Source organism: Protomyctophum bolini (genome assembly GCF_963924005.1).
Source record: "Protomyctophum bolini genome assembly, chromosome: 3".
Taxonomy (NCBI): Eukaryota; Metazoa; Chordata; class Actinopteri; order Myctophiformes; family Myctophidae; genus Protomyctophum; species Protomyctophum bolini.
In genome coordinates this window covers 16080957-16098008 of record NC_137864.1, presented here as the reverse complement: position 1 = coordinate 16098008, position 17052 = coordinate 16080957, and the positions used below count along the sequence as shown (strand labels likewise).

General features: G+C 41.4%; 1 protein-coding gene across 6 annotated transcripts in view; it reads left to right on the top strand.

Annotated features, from left to right (window-relative positions):
* The first annotated feature begins 3493 nt into the window (after positions 1 to 3493).
* Positions 3494 to 17052, top strand: part of rgl3a (ral guanine nucleotide dissociation stimulator-like 3a) — a 28696-nt gene continuing 15137 nt past the window's right edge. The window contains exons 1-6 of one of the 6 annotated variants that reach the window (XM_080759791.1): positions 3494 to 3629; positions 4513 to 4756; positions 13418 to 13710; positions 15119 to 15163; positions 15277 to 15351; positions 16395 to 16439. In XM_080759791.1, the coding sequence (XP_080615917.1) occupies positions 4607 to 4756; positions 13418 to 13710; positions 15119 to 15163; positions 15277 to 15351; positions 16395 to 16439 (608 nt within the window). In that variant the 5' untranslated portion in view covers positions 3494 to 3629; positions 4513 to 4606. Of the gene's footprint in view, positions 3635 to 4512; positions 4757 to 10175; positions 10580 to 13417; positions 13711 to 15106; positions 15164 to 15276; positions 15352 to 16394; positions 16440 to 17052 lie in introns of those variants that run through there. The other 5 variants (XM_080759789.1, XM_080759790.1, XM_080759792.1 and 2 more) reach the window with 5 other exon arrangements.

Genomic DNA, 17052 nt, shown 5'->3' with positions numbered 1-17052 from the left:
ATACGAATTGCAACCAAAAGTCTCTTTTTAGAGCGGTTTTAAAGGAGAGTAAGGAGTCACACTTTGTTATGACTGTTGGTTGGGCATTCCACATTTTGGTGGCACAGCAGTAGTTTTAAGCCCTTGTTTGAGCCAAATCTGTACTGGTGGAGCTCCCTCTGGTGTTTGGTGCTTGTGTGCGTCTTTAACATTTTTGAAGTAGTTTGACAGGTACAGTACATGGGTGTCTCTGTGGTGTCTACTGTGACTGTCTGTTGTGTATCATGTAGACCAGGCCCATTGCAAGTTGCGCCTTCCCACCACCGTAGCATAATGAGCATGGGTAGATGTGTTGCAGTTGCAGGTGAGGCCAAGCAGTAGCCTGACCAGGTTGTTTTGGGATGTCTGAAGCCTTGTTCTTAAGGCCTTTGTGGTGCTACTGCTATAATACCATGAGGTGCAAAGAAAATACATTCGTATTGTCTCTGCCTAAGGTGTTTTCCTTAATAGTTTATGCGGCAAGTAAGTCTTTTTCTGCCAGCTTTCCTTTGTTTGGTGCCAGTTTAATTCTTCCCGGGTGCAGTGAAACTAAAAGAGTCAAGACTAGCTGTCGTCATGCTTACTTACTTAGCTTATCTGTGGGAGCTAAATGGACAGCCCACTGATAGAATGACTTTTAAATGTTTGTTCTTGACCTCTTGATTACTAATGTGCCTTGTGTGTGGTTGCAGGACATGCTGTACTGGGGGGGGGGGGTAGTGACGTTATGATGCAGCTATGACACTATGTCATTTACTGATGACACTTGCTAGACTTGCTTGTCTGCCAGAATTCCTATCTGACACAATCTTTTAAATTGTACAACGACACTGCTTTCACTTCACCTGATCTATTTGTCACCAAAAAAAAGCACAAAAGGAACCAGTGGTGGAAATTATAAGTGCATTTACTGAAGTATATCCAATCCATTTATATAAGGTTAAATATTTTGCTACTGTGGCTATTTGTTTGAGTGTTTAATTAACAGGTAGCCTACACAGCCCTTTGATGATGGTTACATGTATATTTAAGTGGGTTTGTTTTCACAACAGAAATGTTCTCTGCCGCATGTTTCATTGTTGCCTCAACAATTTTCCTCTTCTTCTTTTTCACTGTTGATAATGAACACTTTGCATCATGGTGAAACCATACAAAGAAAAACCTCCTGTTGTGATTTACCCCCAATAGACCATGCATATTGGGAGTAGACAAGTTATACTTGCATTGTCCCTGATTGAAACCTATCCAAACCTATCCACCTTACAGACAATACACACAAAAAAACAGCTTAATGTTATGTATTGTGTGTGACAATTACCTTATTCTTTGGTGACTCTGACAATGCTGTTAGGAGGCTTGCCCTGACAGATCAACATAAGCATACTGTACATGGGCTACCAGATTCTGCAATTACAATATGATACAGTCAGTAATCAATGCAACAAATTGGGCTTATTGGGCTAAGATAATATTGAATCATATTATTAGGGCCTGTGTTGCACTAAGTCTAAGACTCATTCAAGTAAAATGTTGTTTCAGCTTGTTTTTCCTGAAGTCGGTATAGGTGTCATGTGAACTAAGCTTCTTCATCCATGGTCTTTGTGGGAGAATGCACAGTCCTCGTTCCAAAACATATGCCAGCAGAAAGTGATGGCTATTATGCAAAAGGCAGATACACCTTGCATCACCAGGCTTTCATGCACACATTTTTGCGAACATGTCATACGTGGTAACTAAGTGTTTTATGAGATTTAGAGATAGATTGGAGGAGAGCATGTCTGATCAAATTAATATCAAATACTGTAGGCCTATCTAAATATTTAATCAAGCAACTTAAAACGGCCTGTGTTGCACACACACACAAAAGCCTGATTGTGTAGATGTAGTGGCAAAACAGTAAAAGTACATGATCAATATAGCTCAGTACATGGTTTCCAACTGGGGCCTTGGGCTCTGACATGCCACACCAGATGTTTTGAAGGAGATATAGGCGAAGGAAAGGACATGGAAAGAACATTTTGGACAAACAAGAAGTTTGTTGCCAACACAGCTATCAGGAGAATATTTGTAATCCATCTGACGTTGTTTAATTGGAACAGATACCTAAACGGAAAGTATAAAAGGGACAGATTTTTAGGATGTGCGGGGTCTCCTATACGCCTTTTTATTTTATATATTTTATGGAGGGACAGACAGTAGGCTGACAGGAAATGGGGAGAGAGATGGGGGGAAGACATGCAGTAAAGGCCGTGGCACACTGCCAGACTGGATTACCAGCCAAGGTGCCTGGACCACAGACCACTGAGCCATGGCCCAGGCCTCCATAAGTGTTTTAAACCCCCTTTAACACCTGCAGAGTTGGGCAGAGAGCTGGATTGTGGTTAAATAAGAAAAAAATTGTATTTTATACCAAAACACCCTTTCTTAGGCTACATAGATACAGTACGTAGCCTATAACAGTAAACACACTGACAGTGATACTTACAGGCTACTTCTTCTGGTAGGCTATAGGGTTTCCTATCAAAAATATATGCTAATTTCTGAAGTCATGTGGCTAGAGAAATAGTCGGGAGCCCGGGGGACATTTACAGGTGGATTTGCCTCAGATTTTAAGCATTAATAAAATACATTTATCAATAACATTTGGTTAGAAGCCTATAGAAATATAAGAATTTGAATAAACATGATGAGATGACATTTAGCATGCCTCTACTCAAATCCATGGATTTCACTCAGCTTGAATTAGTATAAGATAAGCCTTTTGGATAGTTTTTTTTCTTTCTTATTATTATTTTAAAGATATATATGACTGCCCTGCTGTATGACCTGAGGCACAAATGGCACCGTGACCGAATACTATTATACAAAAGGAGTAAATCAATCAGACACGTCATGTGATGCATCTGTTTTCTATTGTGCTTCCTGACACCGAGTTTCAAACAGTCGCGCTTACATCTCTTTCTGTCTGCGATGTGACCAAACGTCAAAAAGATGGTCGCGTTGTCGATAACCAGACCAGACGAAATAAAACGCCTAAGTAGGCCTAGTCAGTCTAGGTTTTTCCATAGTTGCTCATTTTCAGCCATACGTATATAGCCTACCTGCAGGTAAGACATGCTAGGTAGCCTACATTAACATTAACACACCATAACGCCACACATTGGCAATAAATTAATCTGTGTCATCTGTAGAGCGTCGAGTAGAACATCAAAGCTTGTATTAACAGATTAAAACTAAAAGACAAATCGAGCCTACTGGCGTTATTTGGAGAGGAAAAGAAAGAGGGCAGCGTTTTGATAAGGAGTACTGACGTGGAAGGATCGGATCTGACAGAAATGCAGGCCTGCCTAAGTAATAATCAAGTGGGCCATATTAGAATGTCAGACAATAGAAGCAATGTGGCAGGAGGACATTCCATCCACCACACAAACGCACACACAGGTCGTGTCATCACACCGACTCAGAAAGTCCTCGTTCTCAGTCTATCCTGTGTGTGACGCATAGCCTATACTGTATCAGTATCACTGCTTGCTTTGTTTGAATAATTTCTCTTAATATGGAGTATGCTTTTTAAGGATGTTTTACAAGAGAAGACACTGGAGAAGAGAACAGTTAAGTGGGTCTCTTTAAAAACAAGTGTTTTGAGTGTCCAAAATGTTGAACTATTGAGTGAGTTTATGATTTGGGACAGTATTGTAACCATAATGGTCCTCTGCTCTGGATTGTGGCTATATTGTATGTCCGTTTCCTTTGGGGCAGTGGGCTATCTGCTCATGTACATGTTCCAGGATCAGGCAGATATTGTTGTACACTGTACAGCTATTCTTAGATTTTACCACAGCATTGCATCATCATGTTTTGATGTTGTGTTTGATGAAATAGTCACATTGATTGTTCAAAATCTATATATTTAGCACATTTTGTCAGGGTTATACTTTAGTGGTGGTTGACAGTTTTTAAAGAAGGCACTATTTGTTTGATTCAACAGTTTATCCATACTGTGATTATCTATAGGTCTGAAATGTAGTGCACAGAATTGACTTGTTGGAGGAGTCGGGAATACTTTTTAATATGCCCTATGTTATGAAGAGAGTTGTCTCTTCTTTGAATTGGGCTAATTTCTCAGTGAACACATCTTTAGCTATAATTCTGGTTTTACAAGCGTGATGACCCCAATTACAAATGACTCATAACTCTATGTGTCATAACCGTCATTGTTGGTCGGTCTTATCATGATTGTATTACAGTATATTTGACAAATGTTAATGTACTGTAATCTGTATGACTACTATACTGTCTCAGCTTCTCGTGGATTGTTTTTCTCATAGAAACATGAGAAAGAATTGGAGACAATAGCTTTCAGTATGCTTCAGAACACTTCTCTTTGAATATTGAACTATTCTTTATTATTTATTTATTATTAACAAAATTGTTCTGTGTGTGCATGAAGGCCAGTTACTTTTCTAATTTGAATGTTCCGTCCCCGTCACACAGATGCCAGAAGCTATGGTGGAACTCGGACACAGGAGGACCTCTGTAGTGTGACACCAAGCCACAAGCCAAGTTGAGCTTCATTCTGCAACGGGACATGAGATCCACCGGCCTGAGGTCCAAAGTGGGGAAGGTGAAGAGGCTGCTGTTGAGGAGGGGTCATTCACTGGATATCCACACGGACATCGAGCCAGGCGTCCGGCTAAGGAGCTTCCAGTCGCTGGACACTGATGATGGACAATCTGAGGTAAGTCACTAGAGCCTTGCTATGTTATTGTGTTTTAACTCTTGTATTGGGAATGTTTTAACTTGGTTAAAACAGATCACTTTTATTAGGGGAAGCTGAGTTCATACATACATAGCCTTATGAATACTTTTAGCAAGGAAAGTATGCCGTTTAACTGGTAAAGAACCTGAAGAGTTTCATTCCATGATGAACACTGGAGTGGTGACACCTGTTCTCATCATTGACAGTACAGCTGCTTGAAAACATGAGATCATGTGAACAATAGCATGGACTTTGCTTGTTGCTTCCTCTTAACGTAGAACTGATTTGTTACAGGCTTTCACAGTCGGGGAGAAGTAATTTACTTTGGACCAATTCACAGCTGGCATGCAGTACATGCACTGTAAAGTCCTGAGCATTCATTTAACTCTGCGAGTGTACAAATGTTACCAAATGGGGAGTGTACATTTGTACACTCTCTGAGTTACAAATGAACACATTTACACTGGACTTGACAGTTTACTGTCTTTCAGAATGACTAGTCTATTTAATGCAAATGTATACTTCATCGTAAGGGATGCCTATTCTTAGTTGAAAGATTGTTATTTTTAGAAAGTGACACTATTGGTATGACAAAGTATAAATTAGGCATTAGTGTACTGTACAGCATAATGGCTACCATGGTGAACGATGCTGGTTTGACGTCAGATGCTAGCTTACCTGTGAACTATTGCCAAATGTTTCCATTCAGCCTTACAGTTTCCCTCAAAACAGCATGGAGAGCTATTTGTGGAACTTGCAAAAAATAGGAAGTGTTCTGTCATTCCTGGAGTGCTTTTTTATCCCGATGAATGGCGTCATTTCAAATATGGTTATATACAGTATAAGTTCTGAAATGAATAGTTTGAATGGAATTACAAGTTAATTCTAAAGATGGATGATTGATTGATTGAATATTTTATTAGGCAACATATAAATGCAAACAGCACAATGTACAGTCAGGCATTTTTGTCCAAAAAAGGATTTCACTGAAGAAAAGATGTGGTGTGTGCCTACAGTATGTGCTTGTGCATGTATTGCATGCTATGCACACTACGTGCTTGTTGTGTTGACCTGTCACCTCATCACCCATTCATTTATCAAATGAACACTAATTAAGCTCTCGGTGTTCCTTTTATCCTCTTGTTGGATGGATGGTTTTGGAATTTCCGGTGGAGAGGTTGTGAACTCATTAGTAGACAGTTTTTTCCAGTCTCCTCGTTATTGCTAGTAATGTGTGCTATGCCTAACGAGAAAAAAGAAGCCTGATGATCAGAATAACACTAAACACGCTTACGTTTTTTCTACTCTCTAGTTCAGCTGTTTTCAACAGGTGGTCCGTGGAGGTATTGCATGTGGTCCCTGACCATGCTTTTTGTAATGTAGGATTTGTTGTTGTGTTTTAATTGTCTCCACCAGGCCGAAGGCATGGGGAGAGAGTATGTTTTGCACTCTGTGTGTGTGTGTGTGTGTGTGTGTGTGTGTGTGTGTGTGTGTGTGTGTGTGTGTGTGTGTGTGTGTGTGTGTGTGTGTGTGTGTGTGTGTGTGTGTGTGTGTGTGTGTGTGTGTGTGTGTGTGTGTGTGTGTGTGTGTGTGTACCCGTCCGTCCGTCTGACAGTCCGTTGCCAGCTAATCTCCGGCACCGTTGGTCCGATCCATGCCAAACTTTGCACACACACTCCCTAGATGCCAGATGAACCTCTGCCCCAAATTTTCCAGAACGGCCTGTTATAGCGCCACCAGGGGGCTGACTTTTGTAAAACACATTTTTTGCTATTACTCCTCCAGATTTTGTCCCGCAAATCGTTACACAGTATCTCTATAGTCATGTGCTCAAGACGGATCTGTCCGATATTTCATATATTGAAAAGAAGAAATAAACTGTCCTGACTGTATTCTCTGAAGGAAGTGGGTGGGTGCAACCAGAGTAATCTAGTAAGAGAGTGGCGACACGCTTTGATCTCGCCGCAAAGCGGGTGTCTATGGGCTATAGTTCCAAACATTCCTGCTATGGCTGGAACTATCCCATTGAGATAGAATGAGCACTTCCGCATTCCATTCTACAATGGGAGTCAACGCTAGTGTTGCTATACTGTCTTAGATTACCCTGGGTGCAACATAGTAAGAGCCACAGTATGTCCTTTGTGTACCAGTGGCAGGTCTTTGATGTTGATCTGTACGGAAATCTGTGGCAGCACCTTTTCTCTTCCAATTGTGGAACTTTGAAACATAATGTGATAGACATTGAACTTTTCTACTATGGCCTACCTACAGTACACCATGCATGGGCAAAACATTATTCAGGATTTAAATTCAAATATAGCAAAAATATTTTTGCTACGACAATAATATGCAATGTGGCGCTCTGGACTGAGTGTGAAACTATAGTGTCCCTCTGGAGTGGGTGTGGAACTATAGTGGCCCTCTGGAGTGGGTGTGGTATAGTGGCCCTCTGGAGTGAGTGTGGAACTATAGTGGCCCTCTGGAGTGGGTGTGGAACTATAGTGGCCCTCTGGAGTGGGTGTGGAACTATAGTGGCCCTCTGGAGTGAGTGTGGAACTATAGTGGCCCTCTGGAGTGGGTGTGGAACTATAGTGGCCCTCTGGAGTGGGTGTGGAACTATAGTGGCCCTCTGGAGTGAGTGTGGAACTATAGTGGCCCTCTGGAGTGAGTGTGGAACTATAGTGGCCCGCTGGAGTGGGTGTGGAACTATAGTGGCCCTCTGGAGTGAGTGTGGAACTATAGTGGCCCTCTGGAGTGAGTGTGGAACTATAGTGGCCCTCTGGAGTGGGTGTGAAACTATAGTGGCCCTCTGGAGTGAGTGAGTGTGGAACTATAGTGGCCCTCTGGAGTGAGTGTGGAACTATAGTGGCCCTCTGGAGTGAGTGTGGAACTATAGTGGCCCTCTGGAGTGGGTGTCGAACTATAGTGGCCCTCTGGAGTGAGTGTGGAACTATAGTGGCCCTCTGGAGTGAGTGTGGAACTATAGTGGCCCTCTGGAGTGGGTGTGGAACTATAGTGGCCCTCTGGAGTGAGTGTGGAACTATAGTGGCCCTCTCCATCGTCAAAGTTTCCCAGCAACATTACAGGTGGTTGTGACCCACATACTCAACTGTCCAGACTGCTATTCTGTAGAGACAGCTTTCTAACCTTGAATGTTATGAATATCTACAGTGATTGATTGCCTTAGTAGACTTTTCATAGCCGATGCCAAGTGCGATACAAAACGGCAGTCCGATGCATAGCTATTTGTGGATCTGTGTTGTGAATTTGTGGAGAACAATCTCTTGGAAGGGAGACTGAATTTGTCTCTAGTTACGTTCCCAGGAAGGGAAAAATAATAATTCCCAGTGATTGTTTTTGAGAGGCTGAAAGTATGGATGGCATATTGTATTTTATGTTAGTATAAATTACTATACTGAATTGGCAGGTAGCCTATATGTTTGCATAAGGAATTTGTCATGACGAGGTTGTTGATGCATTGTAAATAAGTCCGTTGGATGGCTAGGTGCACAGAAAAATGACATACCAAGAATTCTCCATTATTGCCAAAGATTTATTTTGTAAATCAATTCCAAAAATAATGTTAAAAAAAAATGCCTCAGAAAAAATACTTCTTGTACAAAAATAAAAATATAACTCCAAAAATGAAAATAACAAACTTACATGATCTATGCTTAAAGTCAAGCACCCAGTCTGGACTTTACAGTCCTAACACTGTCTTAGGGCAGAGCTTCCTGCATTAGGCCCACTCTCCCTCCATGTCCCACCATGGACTGACTACCTGCAGTATAACTCAGGCCTCTCCCTAGTGGCCCGTACCACCTGTCTAGAGACAGCTTTCCCCAAAACATTCACTAACATTTACTAGTGAACATGTAACACAGAAACATTTCCAAACATATACAGTATAATTGTCAATCCAAAATGATTAACACACCAGGTTTTAAATAACCCGTACCGTTGCAAACATATTAAAGAATGTATTGCCAGAACCCGACACCCCTGCAACATGGTGCAACCCAATTCAACCCTCCCCTTATAAAAGGAGCAGTGGATGCAGTAGTGCCTCTTTTGTGACCAGGAAATGAGGATGGTGTGAGTAGTGGGTGTTTGACAACATAGTAATGTTTGACTGTGAAAGAAATAAATGTATGTTGACCAACCAATTGTCTGTCCAAATGATTATGAAATGAAATGAAATATGTATATAAAACTGTAAATAAGCCAAGATCCACTGATTGCTAACTTTAGCCGGCATAGTTAGCAAACAGTGTGTGATAATGACCATTGACTGACAGGTGGGAATATGAGGGTTTGATAAACAGAAAATGAAATACAATTATGCATGTGTGGCTCAAGAGAACATGAATGAATGTAAAACCATTTATTCAAAACAAAGATAACCATGTAAAGAAATTTGTATTTGATTGTAGCAGCTGATATAGCAAGTAGATCAGGTGTTTTCAACTTATTGTGAACGAGGGACCACCACCACCCTGGCCAGTGGGCCAGGGTGGGGACCACTGTTGTGTTGGGTGGGGATATGGGCTAAGATTAGAGCTTTTGTATCACTTGCTATGCATCCCATGTGTATTCATCCCACTGTTTCTCAACCAATAATAATGACTCAACCAGACAATCCAGTGCACTTCCCCTTCTTGAGATTCTAACTCCTTTTTTTGTATTTCTTGACCTCCAACTTGTCAGTAAATGACTACATGGATGGTCATCATAGGTCACCAGGTCATTCAGTTCACCTACATTGCTAAATGCATGGTCAGTCACCACATCCTTTTCGCGGCGAGATGGTATTCTTGTGGCTAAAAAAAAACCAACCCTTTTCAACCCTTCTCATATCAAGGCCCATTATTTATTTTGCATTTGAGCCATGGACCACCATTTTATGACATTAAGCCTCTCAGAGTCAGACCCAAAACTAAAGAATATTTTGCTGTCATTGGATAAGATTTTGTCCACAATTCCATGCTGTTGATCAAAATAACAATTATTCTACATTCTCTAATTGTGTAGTCTTCTTGTGAATTAAGTAATGCAGATGATTAACAATTATTTAACTCTTGAGAGCGTAAAATGAAACCAAATGGACCCGTATGGGTCCATTTTTATTTAATTTGGTTTTATTTTTATTTAATTTCAATTAAATTAAATTAATTTCATTTCAAATGCATTTATAACTCAAGAGTTATAAAGATCTATAAGGGTCCATTTGGTTACCAACTCTCCTTCATTTAGCTGCATGGGGACCACCTGGAACCCCCTCAAGGACCACTGGTTGATATTATACCACTGTTGTATGACGTCCAGTTGCCGTCCCACCGCCCACACCTTTTTGACAAGCAGCTTGCATGTGAGCCACACGAACCGTTTGAAAGTCATAGCCTCGGGTGTCGCTCAGTCTCAACGAAACTTCTGCGGAAAAGTTGAACCTTTTTCTAAAGGACTTATTCTTTCATTGCCTTCTAAAGTTCTCTTTCGACTTTCGAGCCTCTGGCTATAATGTTAATCGCACGTTCTGTCGCTTTAACGTGAATGAATGCACGTTATTGAACGTGGACGGACTTAGTTAACGCACATTTTAAAATGACTTTGATGGCAGATGTAATTTCAAATTTCCAATTAAAATGAGGAAGACTCAGCGACAGCCTTGATCCCCTACAACAATAAACATCCTGCCGAACGAACGGCCACTCGATCGGCTCCCTTTGGGGAAAAAACAGTGGACCTTTTGCGCAGCTTTCCCAAATCTACAGTAGGCATATGGGGAAATGGCAAATATCAATGGTAGGTTATAATTAAACATGTTTTTGTTTGCTTCGTATATAATCAATATAGAATTTATCTATATTTATTAATATAGTTTATGCGCCTACAGGAAGACTTGCTAACTTTAATTTGCGCGTGCTGTTCATATCTGTTGAGAATACTTCTGTTCAGTGTTCATTCATTCAATGTAGGATAGGTCTGTGTCATATCTGACAGTGACATGTAAGAATAATTAAGCCCATGGTGCATGTTGCATAACGCTATAGCAGCAATGCTGTTTTCACCATATTAGTATTTCGTTTTTTAGGGAGAAACTTCTTTAAAATTGAACCTTTCCACAGTAGGCTGCAGTGTCCTGTATTGCCTCGCATCTTATTTTTGGATCAACATTTCATGACTTGAGTCAGACAGTGATTGAAATGTATCATCACATCACAGTGTGATCTAAAACATTGTTAGCAAAATATTTCAGTTGTTGGCTACCGTTTACTTGACTCACTGAGCAGTCAAAGACTGCCAAACATGCTGTCATCATCACACAGCTATCAGCTGAGTCTAATCCATGACTCTTCACCAGTCAGTGGCCACTTTGAGTTAAAAAGTAATATAACATTGAGTCTGACTTTTACTTGGGTAAATAATTGTCACATTTGGACAGTGCAGTCTGACTCAAATATGCCAGGCTGTGAATGTGATAAAATGACTCAAATGTAGGCTATATATAAATGATTGCCTTTCTGGTTATTGTTTAAGGTTTTTCATAACCTGTCGAATAAATTAACATTATAGATATGAAACTAAGGGACATTAGATAATAATAATAATAAATCTTTATTTATTATTATTATTATTATTAATAACCCTTTATTTATATAAAGGGTTGGTGAGATAAAAAGGGTTGGTGAATGGAGTATTAAGTTTTATAATTCAGGCGTGGCCCCACTTTGGTGTCATGTTACTTTTGGTGGTGAAGTATTGTTTGAGTAAACAAGGATCTGAGTTATCACGTCACCTTCAGATTGTCATTGCAAAGTTTGTAATGAATGTTTATCTCTGAAAGGGGAGTGGTGCGTGCGTGCGTGCGTGCGTTCGTTTCCACAGCTAATCTCTACGGTTTTCACTACGATAATGGAAAATGAATACAGCATCTTGCCAGGCTAGCCAATTACAATGCTCCTGTCCCTCCTGTATGGGATGTACCGGAACTAGCCAATCAATAATCAATACTTTTTTTCCAGCCCATTTTGCTAGCCTATAGACCCATATGCAGACCACGGCCATCTTACCATAAGTTAATGGTAGAGTGCTGACAAGCTGCAACTTCCCATAGACGGCCCATTCATCCAAACAGAAAAGTCCTATCTGATTATATTACGTGACGTCAAACTCACCAACATTGCAGCTGTACGAAAAGCTTGAATCTTTCTCTTTCTATCCTCAAAAGTGTTTGTTTCATAAAAATCCACTGTAGACATGTTATGAGTTACTTTCTGTCCTTGCAGGTGATTCTTTTTCTAAGTGTTGCAGTTTGGAAGTGCTCATTAGACATCACTCAACTGTCCTGCGTACCACCTGTTTTGAATTTGCACATAATGCAGGAGGCAGCAGGACATTGCTTTACTGAAAACGAGTGCTTCCAAACTCTGATGGCAAGATGGCCGCGCTCTGCAAATGGTCAATAGATTGGTAGAAGACGTGGAGTTAAGCAACTGAGAATGGGATTGACATTCAAAATAGTAAATGCGTTTTTGCCATCAGTATACCCACATATCTGACTAGTGAGCGACAGCCACAACACTGTCCATAACGTACGTGATATCATCGTGCCCGGAAGCCATTGAGTGATTTCCAACGAGCCCTTCCAAACTCCAATGCTCCATGCTGTCCAATGCTCCATGCTGTTGAGTGTTTTAAACTCCAATGCTCCATGCTGTTGAGTGTTTTAAACTCCAATGCTCCATGCTGTTGAGTGTTTTAAACTCCAATGCTCCATGCTGTTGAGTGTTTTAAACTCCAATGCTCCATGCTGTTGAGTGTTTTAAACTCCAATGCTCCATGCTGTTGAGTGTTTTAAACTCCAATGCTCCATGCTGTTGAGTGTTTTAAACTCCAATGCTCCATGCTGTTGAGTGTTTTAAACTCCAATGCTCCATGCTGTTGAGTGTTTTGCCACTCAGTCTAGATGAGGTGGGGGGGGGGATGACCCGGTAGTGGTGTAAAAAAATAATTGATTCAGCAATTCATCGCGATTCGTCTGCACACAATTGCAGCAAATTCAAAAGCAAATGCAGCAACGTGACGAAGTATGTATATATGTATGTATAGAATATAATATATAAATTAAAATAGAATTTTTGGTATATATGACTGCTTGTATTGTTAATGTATTTTATTTTGTGGCTTTCGTCTTTTATTTTATATTTTTTATGGAGGGATAGACGGTAGGCTGACAGGAGATGGGGGGGGGGGGGGGGGGGGGGTAACCTGCAGTAAAGGCCATCGGGATCGGGTGTCGAACCTGTGGCACACTGCCAGACTGGATTAACAGCCAAGGTGCCTGGACCACTGAGTCACAACCCAGGCCCTGACTGCTTTTATTGACTGATGAAACAATTGCCATGTCGTGCAGTAATATAGAAAAGTGCATCGTAGAATCTAATCGTTACCTGGTGAATCGCAAACGAATTGAATCACGAGGGCAGAGCCAATGCACACCTCTATGTCCCTGTTGAAAAGTGATGCATGTGCATACTCTCTATTCCAAAACGTATTCAGACATTGTCTGTCCGGACAACCTCGGTTTGCAACACTCAACCCCAACCATCATTTTCTTCTCTTCTCTTCCTCCTTTTATAGGATCCAGTGCAGGAATGGGGGGAGGAGGTGGAGGATGGAGCTGTGTTTGGCATCACGCTGCGCAGGGAACTCGCCCAGCCGGTCATGGAGACGTCCGAGGAGCCGCCCCCGGCCTCCGGCTTCATCCAGTATCACACGGTGAAGGTGCGCCGACTGAAGGCCGGTACCCTGGAGCGCCTGATCACCCACCTGCTGGACCCGGAGCATCGGGAAGCCGACTTCACACGTGTCTTCCTCTCAACCTACAAGGCCTTCACCTCCACCAGCTCTCTCATTGAGCTGCTGTTTGAGAGGTGAGAGAACACCTGACTTCCCGCTGTTTAAAGCTACAGCTTTACACATTTAACTTGACGATTCATCCTTCATTCACACTAATTATTGCGATTTAATTGTGTTTTTTGGCATTGACCATTGGAATATATTAATTAGAAATGCACAGGGCACATAAAATGACAAATAACTAAAAAATACAAAGAAATTACTGACGTATTCATTAATCTTATACTATAAAAAATAGCGGAAGTAGCTGATCTACCAGCTTACAACGCGTCATGAAGTGACGTGTTGTAAGCTTGTAGTTACAACTACATAAGCAACTCCAACCTACCTACTTACTGATTTTTTTAATGAGCAACGCAATCCAGTCAGTATTAACTACCTAGCTGATCCTTCACACGCCTTCATGTCAAGTACAGCATGTGGTGTAGTACTCTGCCGAGTCTGCCCCAGTTGACTCGCCATCAGGCTGCTTTCGAAATGTTTTGTTAAAAACCAAATATAAAAATATATAAACAAGGCTGATTTCTGTTTCTTCAGAGTGTTGCCACGCTCAACCGCCTCCTCCCTATAGCTCAACCTGCTTAGATCTGCTATTACTGTTTTAATTCAGCCAGGCCCTCTCCAGCTCCACTTCCATGGATCTGCTTTTACTGTATGTGCCTTTGGGTGGATTATGTTACTCCTCCTGACCAAAGAATATGCACACGTACTGTATGCAGCAGGGAGACATAAAAGCAGATCTAGTCTACCAAAACTATTGTCATGTCATAGCCATCAATCAACCTTTTCAATCAATAGGTGAGTTGTCCAAACTGAAGTGGTTGAAATGTTTATGAGGCTATGAGTTTTGCTGTGGTGCCGCATTGGTTTGATTTGACTAATCTTAAATGAGCTGTAACCTGTTTCCTATCCACTTCGTGCCTTGTGGCGCATACGGCTTTCACAGAGTGCTTCCACTTTTCAGGGTCAGCTGCCGCAGTCCTCACTTCAGACCATGATTTCCATCCTGCTTCTTGTCTTTCTTTCTCAACGGTTGAAACCTCCAGGTGGTCTTTGGTCTTCCTTTTCTTCTGGTGCCCATGTTACTGCTATGTTGTGGTCCTGTCGCAGTACTTGTCCAATAATCTTCCATCTACGCAGCTTCACTTCCTCACTCAGTGGCTTCATCTCGGCTCTTTCTAGCAGGTCTTTAGTGCTGACGTGATATTGCCAACGAAAACCGAGTATTCTTCGTAGGCATCTGTAATGGAACTGCCTCATCAACTTTGCTCATTTTCCATATTTCACATCCATATAGCAATACTGGCATCACCACCGTCTTGTACAGTTTTAGCTCGGTTCTTTTTGTGATGCTGTTTTTGAGCTCCAGGTCTTTTTCAGTCTGACGAATGCAGCTCTTGCTTTTGACAGTCTATTCCTCAGGTCCTTCATGCAGCCACCTCCCTCTTTGCAAATTGTAGCTCTCAAGTAAGTGAACTGCTCTACCTCTATCAAGATCTTGTCCATGAATTGATCTGAAAATGTTCCTGGTTTCTTGCATTAATCCTCACTGTTTTTGTCTTTTGTATGTTAATCCATAGTCCTACTCACCTGGCTTCTTCATCCATTTGTCTTGTGGTGGAGAGCAACGCTATTTCATCTGCGACATCTAGATTGTTAAGTTTTGATGTCCATGTCCATTGAATTCCATTCTCTCCCTGTCTAACTGTTCTTCTCATTACCCAGTCCATCACAATCAAGAACAAGAACCCTGACATATATTGCATCCTTGTTTGATGCCGGTTTTAATGTCAAACCACTAACATATTTCTCCCATGTCTTCTACTGCACACTGGAAGTCTTCATAAAACGTTCTAACCATTCTAACAATCTTCTCTGGGATTCCGTACTTCTTCATAATTTTCCACAGGCTTTCGTGATGAACAGAGTCGAAAGCCTTTACGAAAGTCTACAAAGGTGTCGTTGAAATCTCATTCCTCATCTTCAGTTATTGGAATTTCTGGTTCTACTCTATTGAACACTTCCTTTAAGTGTTCAGTCCATCTCAACTTAACTGCATCTCTTTCACTAATGAGGCTACCATCCTTAAATGAGCCTTTGGTATTAATTCTACTCATTGTGTGTCTCAGTGGCAGGCTGTGGGAAGCTCAAAATGCACCTGCCGATGATGACAGAAAGGGTAACCTCTTAATGAACCATAGTGAGGCTGATATACAGTATAAGATAGACGGAGTCTCTGGTAGGAGACTTGCGGAGTGTCCTTTGCCGCTTAGTTGATAATTTATTTGTTAAACAGACTCCCTCATATCTGTGCTACTGGTGGCAACAGGTTTCCTGTGGGCTTAAAGTGATGTCAGTTTTCAGTACAACCCTAACTGCTCCCAATGAGTGTTGGTTTCTTTGATTGGTTGCCTCTGCTGTCTGTGTATGAATGTGGGCGTGAATGGGTGAATTTAAAGCAAATTGTAAAGCGCTTTGGATAAAGGTGCTATATTACCATTTAATTGTTAATTGTATTCTGTTTTTTTCTCTTACAAATCCATCCATTACATTACAGGACTGTAATTTAACAGGAAAAAATAATTGAATCCGCGATGTCTTTTGAGAATAAATAAAGGTTTGACTGAATGAATTTCAGCACCTCAATTTTAATGTTTTTTTTAGCTGATAGGTAATTTAGTTTGGTCTCTTTCCATAGGGATGACTTGGTCTCCAATCTAGATAACACTGTCTGCCTGAGAAGGTAAGAACAACCATTATTTATTTAATAAAGAATACAATTAAACAAACTATTGGGATTTCCCAACCCAGAGTATTAAATAAGAGCGAAATGGCTGTCGTGTGAATGTAATAAATATCCCTGACCAATGACCATGGTCCCCACTAGGCCCCACAGAATGTAATAAATGTCCCTGACCAATGACCATGGTCCCCACTAGGCCCCACAGAATGTAATAAATGTCCCTGACCAATGACCATGTTCCCCACTAGCCCCACAGAATGTAATAAATGTCCCTGACCAATGACCATGGTCCCCCCTAGCCCCCACAGAATGTAATAAATGTCCCTGACCAATGACCATGGTCCCCCCTAGCCCCCACAGAATGTAATAAATGTCCCTGACCAATGACCATGGTCCCCCCTAGCCCCCACAGAATGTAATAAATGTCCCTGACCAATGACCATGGTCCCCCCTAGCCCCCACAGAATGTAATAAATGTCCCTGACCAATGACCATGGTCCCCACTAGCCCCCACAGAATGTAATAAATGTCCCTGACCAATGACCATGGTCCCCACTAGCCCCCACAGAATGTAATAAATGTCCCTGACCAATGACCATGGTCCCCACTAGCC